This window comes from Ochotona princeps, chromosome Y (genome assembly GCF_030435755.1).
Source record: "Ochotona princeps isolate mOchPri1 chromosome Y, mOchPri1.hap1, whole genome shotgun sequence".
In the NCBI taxonomy this organism is placed as follows: Eukaryota; Metazoa; Chordata; class Mammalia; order Lagomorpha; family Ochotonidae; genus Ochotona; species Ochotona princeps.
This window is the reverse complement of record NC_080866.1, coordinates 7,885,303-7,902,888: the sequence shown is the minus strand read 5'-3', so window position 1 is coordinate 7,902,888 and position 17,586 is coordinate 7,885,303. Positions and strand designations below refer to the sequence as shown.

At 41.0% G+C, this 17,586-nt stretch overlaps 1 protein-coding gene across 1 annotated transcript; it reads left to right on the top strand.

Annotated features, from left to right (window-relative positions):
• The first annotated feature begins 2,265 nt into the window (after positions 1–2,265).
• On the top strand, positions 2,266–10,075 carry LOC131478700 (histone-lysine N-methyltransferase PRDM7-like). Its single transcript, XM_058659284.1, is given in 8 exon segments — positions 2,266–2,386; positions 3,106–3,213; positions 3,423–3,475; positions 3,478–3,699; positions 4,399–4,466; positions 5,793–5,938; positions 6,844–6,883; positions 9,889–10,075. Coding segments are annotated over 8 exon segments (945 nt in total).
• Positions 10,076–17,586: the final 7,511 nt, after the last annotated feature.

The following is a 17,586-nucleotide window of genomic DNA, read 5'->3' as shown; positions in this document are numbered from 1 at the left end:
TCACTAAAAAAAAATAATAATAAATCAATAAATAATAATCCTCTTAAGCCCCTCACAGGTAAGAGAAAAAAGACACCAAATAGTATTAACTGGCTTGTTCCTGTCATGATCTTTCATAATAGCTAACATAGATCTTTCATAATAGATCATGAACCTTAAACAAGACAAACCAAATAATCACTACTTCTTGTGTTGTTTTCACAGAATTTCAGACTTTGTAGGGTTTATCATCAACACACACAGGTAAATATTCCAACAACCCTACGAATCAGTTACTGAAATGCACTCATTTAAACATTAAGGAATGTGAGGTATAGTACTGTTATGTGTTTGAGATAAGAATGGGTGTCCACACATTCATAGGGATTTTATTTAGAGCAGAGAAAGTCTCCAAGGGCCTAGTGGCTAAATCCTCACCTTGCACACTCCGAGGTCTCATGTTAAAGTCAGTTCATTTCCCAGCTGTTCCACTGCCCGTCCAATTCCCTGCTGATGGCCTGGGAAAGCAGTGGAGGTTGGCCCAAAGCCTTAGGACCATGGCACCTCGTGGGAGACCTGGAGGAGGCTTCTGGTTCTGGGCTTCAGATCAGCCTGGCTCTGGCTGTAGCCGTCACTTGGGAATGATCCAGTGGATTGATAATATTTGTCTCTCTTTCTCACTGGAAATGTTCCTTACAAAGAAACATAAAATCTTACTGGAGAGAGAGAGAGAACCTTCAAGCCTGAAGACTCCAGGTTTTAATGCTGAGAATGTATCAAACAGGCAATTAACTTAAACTTCCCTCTGTGTTCACTCATATGTTAAACAGAATTGTATCTTAAACTCATGTCCTCATTCTTGTAGGACAAAACAACCTCCTCTTTCTCTGGGTACTAAGTACGCAGTCCTTCCAATGTTTGCAATTATTTTTGTTTCCTGTTGTTTCTGCAATACAACATGACTTTTGAGAGTCCAGTTGATTACAAATACTTCTCCAAAATTATGGCAGAGTTTGCGTCATGAAGAACTTCTCCAAATTTTCTGGAAAATTCATTCAACATTTTCTAATGAAACAGAAAAGCAAGTCCAAGGAATTCTAATATATATATATATATATATATATATATATATATATATATATATATATATATATATATATATTCATATATATACACACACACACATATATGTATATCTTTCAGAATTGAGATTCAGGTATAAAAACATGGTAAACTGGTAGCAGTACTATAAAAATATTACAAAATGCATGTTAATGAGTATGTAATATCTCAAAATGAACCTTAGTTACATGTATGCTAATTTACAGGTCAGGAAGTGTAGCTGTGGAGGCATGTCTAACAGTACACCTGGGTTCAAGCCAATTGACACAGGTACCAGCTCATCCAATCTCCAAATCAATTATGCTCAGGATATTGTCATTTTCAGCTTTTATCACCATCTTACTTTTTGAACAATCATCTGATTTCACCTTTTCCTAACCTCATGTATACCACCAAATTCTCCAATTGTATTTCATCCTGTCTGTGCTTTCCAATATTTTCCCTTCACGGTCTACAGGTTGATAAGACATACTTTTTTTTTAAAACATTAATTTGTATTACAAAGCCAGATATACATAGAGAAGAGACAGAAAAGATCTACCATCTGATGTTTCATTCCCCAAGTGAGCCACAAGGACTGGTACGCACCGATCCAAAGCCAGGAAGCAGGAACTTCTTCCATGTATCCCACGCGGGTGCAGGGTCCCAATGCATTGACCATCCTTGATTGCTTTCCCAGGGCACAAGCAGGGAGCAGGATTGGAAGTGAAGCTGCCAGGATTAGAACCGGTGCCCATATATGATCCCAAGGTTTTCAAGCCGAGGACTTTAGCCACTAGGCCATGTCCCCGAGCCCAAGACATACTTTCCAAATAAGCCCTACCAAACTGTTTTCACAAATGTTGTTCTCCAGATTATCTATCTCAATGTCCTCCCCTTTTCCACTTTCATTTGTGCAGAGGAAATTGAAAACCATCTGGAGACAAACAGCCTCAAATGATGTGATCTACCCCCAAATACACTAGAAACACAGACACTGCTTTTCCCTTCAGGATTCAATCACCTCACATAGTTCCCATGTTTGCTGATACTTGAAAGAATGCCATGTACCTGAAAACACTTTGCAATCTCAAAGGACAACTGGACTGAACAGTGAGTTTAAAAAAAAATGTTATTTTCTCATTAAAGGGAAATTCCAGCGGGCCTTTACATAATGAAATCAGTATGAAGGAATCATCAGGAATAGCAAATTTACTAAACATAACTGGCTCAAAGAAGGGCCGGAAAGCAGTGTTCCATCCTAAGGAACCAAACAGCTCAGGACAGCACTCTACACAAAAACTTAGTAAGAAAATAATTTCAGGAGTTGTCTCTTTAGGCCCACTGGGAAGCGCAATGAGGGTGAAGCTTTTTGAGGATGGTCAAGCTGTGAGGGATGCAATTGCATGCTTGGGTTACATTCAACACAAAACAAATAGAGCCTCTAGAAACATGATTACATTTTAAGCTCTTTGGGGATGATCTAAAAAAAATAATTGGGATCAGGTTACTTAGCCTACATGCAAACACTTCATGGAGAGGAATTCAGTTGTGCTAGGAGTGAAGATGGTAGTTAATATGCCTGATTCCCATGGCAGAGTGCCTGGGTTTCAGAACTGACCCTATCTCTGACTCTTGCAAATTGTTGATATACAACTTAGTAACACTTGGTGAGGAGATAAGTGATTGAGGTCTTACAACTCTCTGGGAAAACTGAATAAAGCTTTCTGATCTGAGACTGATTTGGGTGCTATCCAGGTTACTCAAAAAGTGAACCTCCCCACCTCTCTCTGCCTTCTGTATGCTCTGATTCTCTCAAGTGCTGTCTCAATCTCTAGATGTGTCATTCTTTGCCTTTTAAATAAACAGATATTCAAACTTCAGGGGAAATGAATTAAAACCAGAGATTGTAATGAAAAACAAATGTGCATGCAGTTTTTCCTTGTCTTGAAAGCCCTTAATTTTATTTGAAACATTAAACCTAAAAGAACTGATAACTTCACTGACTTAGTCTCTCCATCTCAGAACTCAGAAGAAAGGATGAGAATGAAGCATTTCAGATGTACAACTTGAAAGGAAGAAAGGGTCAGACATACAAAGAGTTCAGTGAGACTGAGGATGATGACTACCTGTGTAAGTGACCCTTTGGCACATCCACAAAGAAAAATCCCATAGTCTGTATTGAAATTCCACTTGTAATTTGGTCTTACATCATTCTGTCTTCGGGTAACTTGGGATGCAAGACTGAGGCTGAGTGATGTGAGCACTTGGCTGCTTCTGATGCTCTCTATAGCCAACAACGTTTGGTGTACTTTCCTAATCCCTTCCACTCTCATCTCCAGATTGTGAGAAGTGTCAGATATGCTTCCTGAAGAGCAGTGCTGCTCATGGACCCCCCCCCCCGTGTTTCTAAAGGACAATCCAGTGGAAAAGGGACATCCTAGCCGTGCTCTCCTCAATGTGCCCCCTGGACTTCGAATTGGCCCATCAAGCATTCCAGAGACTGGGCTTGGAGTATTTAATGAAGCATCTGATCTGCTATTGGGGCTGCACTTTGGTCGTTTTAAGGGCAAGATCACAGAAGTGGAAGAGAAACCTGACAGTGGATACAGCTGGCAGGTAAGAAGCACATCCCTTTCCAGTCTGATGATTTTCACCTGCCTAGCATGAGACTGGTTCATGTGTCCTTCTACACATGATGGCATGAGTTGAGCCAACATGATCAACCATGCTGTAAAGATTAGCATAGGGCTCGGCGTCGTGGCTTTGTGGCTAAAGTCCTCACTTTGAACCTGCTTTGATAAAAATGGGCACTCTTTCTAATCCCAGCAGTTCCACTTCCCATCAAGCTCCCTGCTTGTTGCCTAGGATAGCAGATGAGGATGGCCCAAATTTTGGCACCCTGCACCTGCATGGGAGACTCCAAAGAGTTTCCTGGTTCCTGGCTTCAGTTCGGCACAGCACCGGCTGCTGTGGTCAGTTTGGAGAGTGGCTATTCAGACGGTAGGTCTTCCTCTCTCTCTCTGTCTCCTCCTCTCTGTACATCTGACTTAGAAATAAAAATAAATAATTCCAAAAATTAAATAAATATTAGCATAGAGAAGATTACTGGGCTGTTAAAAATAAAGCAGTGGCAATCTCCTCCGTGGGCTTCTACTGTAGGGAAATAAAACAGAATAAATGTGTACCAACACTATGTGAAGTCTCAACATATGTTGGACTCATGTAATGTCACAGAACATGAGGATAGAGTTGTTAATAATTCTGCTAAGCTACACCCATTTCAGAAACGTATTAACCTATTTTTCTGAAACTCAGATAGCCAAGGGCAGGAACAGCCATGAGTACGTGGATGGAAAGTATACCTCTTTGGCCAACTGGATGAGGTAAGAGCCATGGCATGCTACAACTACAGAGGATATTTCTCTCCAAGACAAGATCACTTTCCTTTCTCCTCTACTTTCCTCATGACTTTTACATTATATGTCCTCTTTCATGTTTATTCTAATGACCTGTGAATGTCATGACCAGTTTCTAAAGGCACATTCTATATAAATACTATTTCTTTTATCATAACATAAATCACTATGCTTAATAAACAGAACACAAAGATGGGCCTTGAGGAATCTAGATCAACTGGGGCCATTAGAATCACTGTTTCTTTAATTAGCGTTGATTAAGACCTTCCAGTGTCAAAAATTTCCTAAATACATGGCGATTCCATGAGATTGGTGCCTGGCATAATGTTTCCTAGTTTTTTGACAATTATATACTGTCAGAACAACTTAGGACAGAAGGTCTACGATCCATGAGACAGTGAAAAAAAAAAAGAGGAAACATCTGGGTTCTGGGGACAGGCATTGTCATGCAGGGAGCTAAGGCAGTGACTGTGAAGCCTGCATCCCAAGTACTGGTTGCTCTACTGCCAAACCAGTGGCTTCCCCATGCATCCAGGGAAGTTATACAGAATGTCCTCAATTTTTGACCTCTGTGCCCACGTGGAAGACCTGGTTGAAGATCCTGCCTGCCACTGTGTCCTTTCTGTGTCCCCACTCCACCCGTTCTCCTGGCATCTCTGTCTTTTGCCCCTTGTCCTCTTTGCTCCTCTGCCTCTAGAATAAAAATAAAATGCTAATCTTTATCAACTAAACAAAACAAAACCAATCCTGGGAAGTGGATGAGAGAAGGAAGCTGCATCTGGACAAGGGTTTCTGTGAGCAGTTCTGTGAGAGGATAAGAAATAATGAAGACTTCTCTACATTTCTGGACCTGGATCTTGGACTCCCAAGATCCAGGAGAAAGATCCAAGAGAAAGGACTCCAAAGGATTGTCTTTGGGAAAGCTGAGTTGTGGAGCTTGTGTGGAAAGCTAGATGTAAGAAGTGTGTCCACTCATCAAATTCTTTAGCAGATAACTGAATGAAATTTGGAGTTTAGGGAAACTCTGTGTGCTTCATGGCAGTCACGGTGGCAGTAAGGTGGGCTTGCGTTTTGAGGATGACTAGTGAGGAAGGAAGGAAGAAAGCATGCTTATCACAATGAACACTGTATCTACAACTTGTACCTGGGAGTTCAGTGATCTCATGAGAGAGGTATAAGTTTGCAGGGAGAGCTCTTGCAGAATTGGGATTCAAGCAAGGTGGAGGCTATTACAGAGCACATGAGATTTAAACGTGACAGAGCATGCAAACTCAGCATTTATCTCCACCCCAGGTATGTGAACTGTGCCCGGAATGATGAGGAGCAGAATTTGGTGGCCTTCCAGTACCACAGGCAGATATTTTACCACACCTGCCAGGTCATCAAACCAGGCTGTGAGCTGTTAATATGGTATGGGGATGAGTATGGCCAGAAGCTGGGTATCATGGGAAGCAACGGGAAGAAAAAGAAGGGAAGAAAAAGGAAGAGCTCACAACAGTGAGAGGTAAGTAGCATTGTTGTTTTGAAATAAGCAAAGGAGTCCCCTTGGAAATATTTGTGATTCAACTCTAAGGAGTCAAATGTAGTGTAAGGGCTGCCAAAGTTCAATTCAAGTGTGATTTCCATTTAGCAAAAACAAAGACTTACTTATCAAAAGAAAGGAAAGGAAGAGTTATAGAGAGACTCAAGCACAGAGATAGAGAGAGATAGAAAGGAGAGATCACCACCTACTGTTTTATTCCCCAAAAGCTGCACTACGGCATAGTATGGCATCCTTTGGCTAAAGTCCTCACTTGGTCACGCTGGGATCCCATATGGACACCAATTCATGTCCTGACTTCTCCACATCACTTACAGAATGTTGGGAGCACTGATAATGCCCTGCACTAAGATGGTGCCTGGACCCTACTTCCTCTTGGAGATAGGTTTCAGGAAGTGCCCTGAGAGTGGCCCTTTACTGCTTGCCTCAGCCATGTAAGAGGATTGGAGGATTGAGAGATAGCCAGGGGCCTTGGGGAAGAGAGGAGGAGGTGCTCTGTGTAACGAAAATAACGGACTTAACTGACTTAACTGAAGGCTTCTGGGTAATGGATTTAATGGATAGGTGGGATATATAAGCCAGGGGCTTCTGCCCCAAAGAAGGAACTGAAGGTTGGAATAAAAGTGCCTCTGAAACGTCCTCCAGTGTCAGGTGATTTCTTCCGCAGCACGGGAGACACAGATATCTGGTACCGTGACTCGGATAGAAGTTAGCTGGTGAATACCAGGAAGGTAAGTGGCTAAGCAGATCGCTCAGGGAGCCGCTTATAGTGGGAATTAGTTTACAACTGAACCTGTTGCTCAGGAAGCCGCACTAGGCGGGGACGTGCACCTCAGGTTCGCAGGTTAGCGTCAAGAAAAACAAAAACAAAAATAAAAAGGTTCGCAGTTGGCAACAAGAAGGTTCACGGTTGAGTGACTAGAGAAAGGTTAGAGCAATGGGGAATTTGTCCTCCACGGTGTGCATGCAGCACCTGCTGCAGAGATTGTTAAGTGAGTGAGGAGAGTCAGACTTGGAGGATAAGGAAGAGGTCTCTGGATGTGAGTCTTCTGAGGATTCTCCACCCATTAAAAGCTTTGCTAAATGCTTTGCTCTGATAGTAGTTCTTGGGATGCTGATTTTGTTAGTCAGGCCTTATATTGCTACCGGTGACCACTTTTTCATTCATTCAGACCTCCATTATCTGATCCTAAGTTTTCTCTTGCCTGGTTTTCTACCTTTTAAATATCTTTTTAGTATGATCAGAAAGAAAAGGTCAAGAAAAAAAAAAAAGATTTTATCTCTTGTAATTCTTCAGGTTTCATTTGTGATGCTTTCAAAAATGTAAAATTTTATCGCAAATAATTTGTTATACAAGTAAACTCTAATTCACTATTAAATTATTTCAAGGTATAAGTTAAATTAATGTGGTATTTATTGTATATAATGCATTTTTATAGTTTAAAAATTCTTGTGTTTTCGGCGGGTTAACAAACTTCTCACTGCTTTAAATTGGTAAAGATTTTGTATTTGTTTTAAAGGTATTTGAGTGATGATTTCATGTCAATAACGAAGTCTAACCTATAATGTGTTATACTAACAACAACAAAAACCTTCTTCTAGATATTTTTAGCCATCCTTAAAGGGGCATCCAACAATTCAAAAGTTTCCAATTCTAGGGTTTCCCTTGGTATTCTTATGAGGCCTCAAGAATGCCAACGTATTTATCTCCCGTTTTGTGGAGACAGTTAATCAGATTGATTGGATTAAGATTATTGCCAAATGTAGTAACATTCTGTAATCCATGTATACATCTGTATACATCCATGGAGTTGTGAAGGTTTTTAATTTTAGTTTGCACTTTTAATGATTTAGCTCTACAGTTGTATCTGGTTGTTCACTACATATTCTTAGGATAGCTGTATTACTGGGAAGACTAAAATTCGCATTCTTGCAATGATGAAAAGATTTCATAGCAGTGACTTTTCTTTCTCAAGGTCTTTGTTCAAGACTATTTACTGGATGACTTTTCAGCTACTGGTTTCTGCAGAACACTACTATTGCTAAGTTTGATTGAGAATAATTTTTTTTAATTCTCCAAAAGCATGTGTCTGTGTGTGTGTGAGCGCACATGTGTGTCTTAATGTTTGTCATCTGTATAAATTGTTTAAAATTTTTATAATGTGTTACTGTCTGTTTGTTGGTCAGAAAGTATTCTAGCTTTTGTGAATTAAGTTTAAATTTCCTGTAGGAAACATTTTAAAAAGCAGGCAAATTAATACATGCATATAATTTGCATATCATCAACAAAAGCAGGTTACCTTGAGCTCTGAATTCTGCAGACACTCCCAGAGCTTTCTGATAGGATTGTAAAAAATATCTAAGTGATTTTAAACCTTTGCTACAAACTCATGTACTTTGAATAAGATTACTAGTTAACATGGATTTCTTAAATTTATTTAATTTAAATTACTAATAATTGTTTTTAAAATATATTATATCATTGATACATTTATTTAAACCTGTACTCCTGTCTCATTTATAACAGGAAGTAGGCCTTTGGGATAAATGTTTAGTAAAGCTATTATTTGACAGTTTTCACTTTATACTAACCCTATAACAGTAAGCAACCTGGAACCTCAGACCCAAGGCCCAGATCCTGTCCTCATTTGGGGGTGAGGATCAGTCTACATTTTCCCAAAAAATGAAAATGGTTCAAGGTGGATTCCTGAGAGGCTTGTCTGGCAAGCTCCTGCTGCTGAGTTTTGTGAAAGCTCGGGTACTGGCCAAGATGATGGCATTTGAATCGGAAGATCGACAGGACAAGCAAGTATATTAGGCTTTTATATATTATATATTAGTATTTGTTAAGCACCTAGGTCCTGCTATTTCCTGCCAGTTTCTCCTTAAACCAGATTATCAGATTGTCTGGTGTGTGACCCCAGCTGTTGGGGGCATGGAGCTCTTTTTATAAATAGCTCAATTTCTGCCCATGCTTTTTCTTGGAAGGTGGGATACCAAAAGTTTTGTTCAGACATTGTGCAGCGTAATGCTGCTGCAGGAAACCCCCAGTGGAATTTAGAACAGGCAGTGGGGCTCTACAGGGATGTCTCTCCAAAGTTATTCAAGGAGCCAATGAGCCTTATGTTGATTTTGCAGCTAGATTTATTCAAACTACCTCAAGAATTTTTGGGGAGGTGGAGTCAGCAATGCCTTTGGTAAAGCAGTTAGCGTATGAACAGGCTAAAAGATGGTGCCAAGAGGTAATAAAGCTATGGAAGCGTAGAAAAAAAAGATTAAAAGTATGCTATATAAACAGAAAGGGGGAGTAGGGATCGATATAGATCCCCAAAGTACAAGCTAGTTGTTATTTTTCAGGTGAGTGTTAATATTAGTAATTCTACTGTACCATCACCCTGCATTGTATTGACTAATTAAACTTTAGGAATAGTGGCCATTCTTTTACCTTTTCCAAAAATTTTCTCACAGATAAAAACAGTACATTTAGAGAACATAAGTATTCCTACTAGAATCCTATGCAGAGTATAACCACGAATTCTTTTGAGGTGAAGCCTCCATTTGTGCTGTGGGAGCAGCAATGTCCATTATTTTTGGAGGCCAGTTGCAGAATTGCTTTTACTTTTATTCGGGTAATGATACTTTTGAGAGATTGGTAGCAGTGGTTAATTACATTGCTTTTCTTTTAGGCCCACTCCTGTGTGCCTGAGGTCCATTTGTGTTTCTTGTTAGCAATGCTACTCAGGCAGAGATTAACTTAACTTGTGGAATAGACTGTTTTCTTTCAGAATGTTGGAATACAACCGAGTACCCGCTGGCTGTGGTGATGTGCGTACCCACCTATTTTCCCAGAATGATGACAGTTAAAGAAAACGAGCTGTCAGTCCACCTGCAGCCAGAGTATGAGTTCGAGATTACCGCTGCCACTGTAACAGCAATAGCTACTGGTGGTTATGACTGTGTACGCCCTGGCATGGCAGGCCTCTGTGGTTCTTCAGATGGGAGCAGTTTAATCAACATGTTTGGACTGGCTTGCTAATCATGAGCTGATGAGTGGACTTGACTTAAGAACAGGCGGACATGTTATCTGAGGTTCTCTCGGTTGCCAACTTGCAGCTAATCTATTTAGAAGCCTTACAGTTTATTTGAATGGGACTCGAGATGTTTAGTTTGATAATTTACACGGTTTATTTGTATGAGACTTGGGATGTTCAGTTTGATATAATTATACATATGGTAATCCTGTTCAATCTGTATCTGCCCTGCCCTGGAATGCTTGGGTATTGTGCACCAGTAGGGGTAGATGTTCAGATATATCAGCTTTTGCATTTATTGATAAGGTAGTGATAAAAAATTGTAATTATAGTACTAATAGTTCTAGAATATGGGAAGAAGATGTTAAAGTTAATTGCAGTCGTGATGTTATCTATAATGCTATTTATGTATGCATACAAGCTCCATTTACCTGGATTGTGTGTTACTACTTCAATTGTCACCAATGGGTCCCGAGCATTGAATTTGCCCAGAGAGTTATCCGCTATAAATAGCACCAAAGTAGAGATTGCCACGGTAGTGCAATGGACACATTGGATACTAAAGGGTCTTTCCTTTGCACGCCAATGGGCCGGATTAGTAGGCCTGGGCATTATCTTATCAATTATTTCTTTGGGGTCAGCGAACGCTTCATACAGCAGCTGCTAGTGCTAGCTGTGCTTGCCCTTCACAACAGAGAATCCCCAGAAGTCTGGTTAGGCATGTTGGATGGGAGCCAGAGATGGAAGAGTATCCGATACAGCTCTACCAACCTAAGACAGGCGCCACGTTCCTAGCCACGTGGTTAGCCCTTGACGGGTAAGGGGAGCCTGAACTCGGAACACCTAAGACAGGCACAGTCCCTTACTTAATAAAACAAGAAGAGGGAGTTGTTGGGAGCATTGACAATGCCCTGCCCTAAGATGGCGCCTGGACCCTACTTCCTCTTGGAGACAGGTTTCAGGAAATGCCCTGTGTTTGGCCCTTTACTGCTTGCCTCAGGTGTGTAAGCTGATTGGAGGATTGAGAGATAGTCAGGGGCCTTGGGGGAGGGGGGAGGAGGTTCTCTGTGTAACGGAAATAAGGGACTTAACTGACTTAACTGAAGGCTTCTGGGTAACGGATTTAACGGATAGGAGGGATATATAAGCCAGGGGCTTTGCCCCAAAGAAGGAACTGAAGGTTGAAATAAAAGTGCCTCTGAAATGTCCTCCAGTGTCTGGTGATTTCTTCCGCGGAGAAGGAGACACAGATAACAGAATTCTGCTTGTGGTCTGGGGAAACACGTGAGGATGGCTTCAAGCATTGGGATCCTACCCCCACATGGGGGACCCTGGAAGAAGTTCCTGGCTCAAGACTTTGAATGGACACATCTCTGGTTATTGTGGCCACTCGGGAGTGAATCAAAAGACAGAAGATTTCCTCTCTGTCTCTACATCAATCTATGTATCTGCATACAATATATACAAACTATTAGATTTAAGCTGCACCTGCTGAGACTATCTCTGGCTGAAGCCAGTTGTCTGGAATGCATCTATGTCTCCAATGTATTTCAGCATTTGAACCATCTTGTGCTCTTTCCCTGGGTACATTAACACACAGGAGATTGGACATAGAGCAGGCAGAGCTCAATCTAGTACATCTACGGCACACTGGTGTCATAGTCGATGACTTAAACCAGTGTAACCTAATACCCATTTTTTATGTCTTTTACTCCTGGGAACAATTGATACCAGTTTCATTTAGTTCTTTTATTTGCTAAAAACGTGGTGCACAAAATATCCCACAACACCCCATTAGAGAGGGCTCAAGACAAAAAACAAGTTCTTGTTCGCTTTGCAACTCTTCTACCATGGAAGTTCCTTCTGGATTATGAACAGTTTATTTTACATTTTCTCTATGCTCCCCCCCTCCAAAAAAAACGCATATGTTTCTATTCAGTCATTGTTTCAATGGGATGTTGTCATGTGAATTCTGTGCTTAAGACTGTCCATGGAAATGGAGATTTGCTGAATAATACAATTGAGTGAAATATGAGTATGAGCACAGCCAAGTGTTTCAGATTAGGTCTGGTTTTCATGCCTGTTTGCCTCTTTAGAAAGACTTTACTATTTACTTGAAAATGTACAAAGAGAGAAGAGAGAAATCCATTATCTGCTGGCTCACTTCCCAAATAGCCCCAACAACGAGGGCTGGAGCAGACTTAGATCAGGGCCAAAGAATTTCTTTCAGGTTTCCCACATAGTGGCATTCACAAACGAAGGCCATAGTCTGCTGTAGTTCTCAGGGCGGTTGCTTAGAAGCAGCATAGCTACAAGTCCAGCAATCATATATACAGGCTGACAGCACTGCAGTCTGAAGCTTAACACACCTCACCACCACGCTGTTTGAAAAAGACTCTTGTGGAGATTTGGCTTATCACACTGAGGTTGATAAAGTCTTATGTGTAAAACTATCAGAGGGCAGTAGGTGTGTGAATTGGGGTCAGAGATCTAGTGAGTCGATGGAGGGAAGTATCTTTGAAGTGGGAAGTTACAATGCATGGAAAATAGGCAAACATTGAGATTGGTCAACACAGAGAGACATGACACCTGAGGATAGTCTTTCACATGATTTGTGTGACAGGGAGGAAAAGCAATCCTTTTGCGTAGGCATGAGGCAGTGGTAGTTAGGTTGTCTCAGATTCAGGAATGGGCATTACTGTCCCTTGCCTAGCCAGAGCAGTAACACAAAACATCAAGTTGCACTTATTTTGGGTTGATAAACACAGATCTACTCATAGGTGCTCATATTAAACAAAATGTGTCTTCCAAATTTGTGCATCTCCTGTTGTGTGGCCTCTTCTTTCATAGAGCTCTTCCTGTTCATAAAGAATGTCAAGAAAGAAATTCTACCCTGAGTGATCAGAGTTCTTTTGAACACAAGAAGATAGCCTCAAGTAACTTTTCAGACAAAGTGCCAGGGATCCAAGTGAAGGCTGTGGGGGACAGAAAAGTACAGGGAAACATGAATGAAGAGGACATCCTCAACGGATGTGGTAGAGGTCCCTGAGGTCTAAGCTATGAAGGAAGTCTAAGAATGAAACTACAGAATGGTAGTTGGGTTGTATTGGACTGGTTCATATGTGAAAATGTGTGCTGATGCAGACCTTTTGCATTTCTAAAGCTGTCATAGAAAATAAAAAAAAAAGAAGAATAAGAAGATGATTGATGTACCACACAGGATCACTTGGTGGATGCCAGCTGTTGCTAGTACATGAGAAAAAAATAGTGGGACAGGCTTAACACAAGTGAAAGCAGGTAGCCAAGCTGCTTGTCTGTATCTGTCCTAACCTCAAACCATCTTATTTTAGAAGACACAATGTAGTCAGCGATCCATCCTGGTCACCTATATCTCTCTTGTCGTCTTCAGTCACATGTCCCTCATTTAGCATGCCATCTTTAGTTACTGCTCTTGGGACTTCTCAGAAACATCTGCAAGACAGCTCCTGTAACCAGTGAACCATTCTCAAGGGGATGGACACCATCTGATCCACATAGATGCCATGACACAGTTAAGGATGAGAGGTCCATAAAAATTCCAAACCGATTTTGAAAACAAAAAAGCAGAGGGAGAAATATAGGTCATTCTTTTTTTCTTCCAGCCTCCACCCAAAAGTCAGTGGAGGCCTTGAGTGAGAGTGAGAAAAAGAGGATGATCCCACAAGACGCTAGGCAGTGAATACAGAGGAAGCATTCAAATCTTCTGTGAGAGATAGCATTCCCAAACAGAGTAGGGGCTGAGTAAGGCAACTGTTTGTAAGGCATCAGTGATATGTCACAGATTTTTATCTGTCACCAGAGTTTGCAAACTAGGAAGAAACCCAATGAGTGCAAATAATGTAGGCAAGTCTTCACACAAAAACCACACATCACCAGGCACCGAAAGACTCACAAGGGAGAAGCTCTCAATTGGAAGGTGGTGTGGGAGGGTTTTCACACAGAAGTTACATTTCATCACACACCAGAGGACACAGAAGCTAGAATCCATATGCTTGCAGGGAGTGTGATTGAGACTACACTCATCAGCTTACTAGAGAACACATGTGGGAAGAAGCAGCATGTTTGTGGAGAAGGAGAGTAAAAGAGAGATAAAATCATCTAACAGCCAACACAAGCCAGCAGCCTTTAGTTCAGAAAGGTCTTGAGCTATTGGAGTCATGAGTTTCTCCAACAGTGTACAAACTGAAGAAATGTTTAAGCACGTTTCCACTTTCATGATGAGAAATGGGTTAGAGAAACAGAGGAGTGTTCCTGAGATTGTTGGGGGATGTTGACTTGCGACACTTAGACACATCTTTCACCAACCTGTTTTCTTCATGCTAATGAATGTTGTCTGCATACACACCTGAAGACCAAGTTACATGCCATCACTGCTACTACTGTTTAGGACAGAGGTTCTAGATCAGGTTTCCTTAAGACTTCATGGAGCTATAAACCTGTATTTCTTTTGGGTATATGAAAGGCGGATCTATTCTCGGACTGTGGGAGAGAAACCTATTGTTAAATGCACATTGGGTTTAGGAGAGGAATCTTATCTCCAGAGAAGCATGATAGCCTCTCTTTGACTTTGGCTCTGATATTATTGCAAGAAATGGCATCTTCTGGTTCCTCTGCCTGCTGTTTCCAGGCTCTATACCCTCAGTGTTGAAGACCAACAGAAGTAAGGTACACTTACATGTAGGTGTTTGCATGACTATGTGGGTGTCATGGAAATGTGCACCTCTGTGCGTGCCAGGGAATTGTAATGACATATGTATGTATGTGCCTGTGATCATGAGTAACACATATTCATGTGTGTGTCTCTCCTATATGCTAATTATAGGAGAACTCGATGCTCCTGAGACTGCAAGGACCCTGGTAACATTTGCTGGCTGGGTGTGTTTGAGGGTAGAGAACTCATATTGTGTCTGATGGGGCTGGGGAGAAACAGTGAGAAAAGGTCCAAAGTTTTAGCGCCTGACCAGTCGTAGGTAGACACACTACAATTATGAATCCATCTACACAGATGCTACACCCAGTACAGAGACAGCTGTGGCTCCCAGGAGGGGCTGCACAGAACTACAGATGAGGTGGTGCCAGTTTCAGGTCTAAGTGGAGTATATCTTAGGTCATACTGGGGCTTGGGAAGCAGTACTCATTTGGCTACCCAGAGAAGCTTTGGACAGTATTACATGGCAGCTTTTCAATGGTTAAGTTGAGAAAGTACTTTTGACTTTTGGTGAGACTTGATTTGGGGCATGATACGTGGTCTCATTCTGAAAAGGTTCCAAATGCTGATGAGAAGAGTGTGTAGTTTGTAGATATTAGGTCAAATATTATGCAAACTGTCTGTGAAGCCCATCTGCTGGATAGCATGATTTGACGTAATTTTATGTTTATTGGCTCTCTGTCTGGATGATTCATTCTGTGTCATACTGAAGGAACTCTGATATGGAGCGTGATGTCTCAATGATTTTTTGTTACCGATATTTATTTGAAATGGATCAGAGGTAGAGCAGCCAGGACTCCAACCCATGCTCATGCAGGATGTGGGCATCACAGGTAATGGCTTAAACTACAGGTTAAGTTACAGGTAGTGGCCACAATGCTGACACCTCCACCAGTGTCTTAACCACTAGAGCAACTGTTATTCATCTGGTTCTCATTGATCCTTTGCAGTTCAGTTTAAATATTTGATTAGGGAATTTTTTCTTAAACTGATGAGGTTTGGACCTTGCCTCTGGACCCATCTAGACATCCATTCACACTTTCATTAAAGTCTGGCTTTTTTTTTTTTTTGTAGCGTTTAATACAATCATATGTGATAGTAGTGTCATCTGTAGGATTCAGTGTTCTATGTAATAGGGAATATTGCCCTTGGCAATCACCACATTATCATGGATCCAGAACACTTTGTGCATAGGGTGGTATTCAATATTCTCTTTTCAGGCAGTTCCTTTAATACACACATTCATCTTACTAGCTATTCTCCAAGGGCTATGCAGGTGGGGAATTGTATACCGTATGCTCCGGCAATAGCACTCCTAGGAATATATCCAAAATGCCTATTTTACAAGAAACCAACATGTACTCCTATGTTCATAGCAGCACAATCAGTAATTGCAAAAACATGGAAGCAGCCAAAATGCCCATCAGCAGAGAATTGGATAAGAAAGTTATGGTTCATCTACTCCATGGAATACTACTCAGCTATTAAAAAAAACAAAATGCAGTTCTTTGTGGCCAAATGGGCCAAACTGGAAACCATAATGCTAAGGGAAATGAGCCAATCCCAAAAGGTTAGAGACCACATGTTTGCCTCAATTTAAGATGATATGATGTTATGCATAACATGTTTTTTTATGGATATTATGTCATGTCTTATATAAACTAAAATTGAAATGTGAATGGGGTGGTCACAGAATGTGGTTAAGAAATCACATTTATTTTAAAATGTTGGCAGCTCAATACTATGTCAATTAATTCCATAATGATGTGAATGGTTGCTGATAGTATGTTAGTGCTTTTATTTGATTGCGATGATACTCGGTTGGCTCTGCCCTCAGACCAGAGAGGGTCTCCCCAATAAGTAGTTGGACTTGACTGGACTATAAGATGTTGGATTCAATGCTCGACATATGCTTGCAAAGAATGAATCTCAACTGAACTTGAACTATGGTTAAGCAACAAGGTGGAGGAACCTACCATGTGGGGAGTTTATGGGGAGGTGTTAGTAGAATCCCAGTTCCTGCGAAATTACACCACAATGTAATTGATGAATAAAATTAATAAAATAAAATGTTAGGTAAGCAAAAAGTGAGTGAGGTGGATATTCTCCAAACAATCATGTAATGAGTCTGCCTCCCACCTGCCATTACTACAACATTATATCTCCATGCTAAAGTAAGTCATGCGAGAATCATCTATTCATTGATGGAGCCATTTCAATAGGCAAATCATTCTATTAGGTAAACATCAGCTTACAAACCCAGTACCAGAATGATTTTGCAGAATGATAATGCTGAGGAGAACGGTCATACTTTAACTGCCTCAGGCTTCAGTGTGGAGATGACTGTGTTCTCCCAAGGCACGTCACTGAGAACCATGAACATCCTCCAACGTGGACAAGAACTACACATGCTCCTTTCAGTCTCTGCTAAGGAGGTTTCCTCTGCATAGGCCAACACTATTTCTTTTTGTTACTTATTTCCCTTCTTTTCCTTGGCTTCCATTTCCATGCAGCTTCTTTACATGCACTTGCTCCTCCTTCTAAATAATCCTGATGCTCATCTCTGTAGGGGCCATGAATCCAGAGAATCGCCATGGGGGCAAAGTGCATGTTATGATTGAACTGTCAGGTGTAAGTTTTCTTCCTCTTGGCTAACAGCTGTGCACTGAACAATCTCACAAATTTCATAGAATTGGAGCCAGATGATTCATGTATAAGGCATATTGTGAAAGCAAAGGCATTTCTTCCTCCCAAAGACACTCTGGTTTT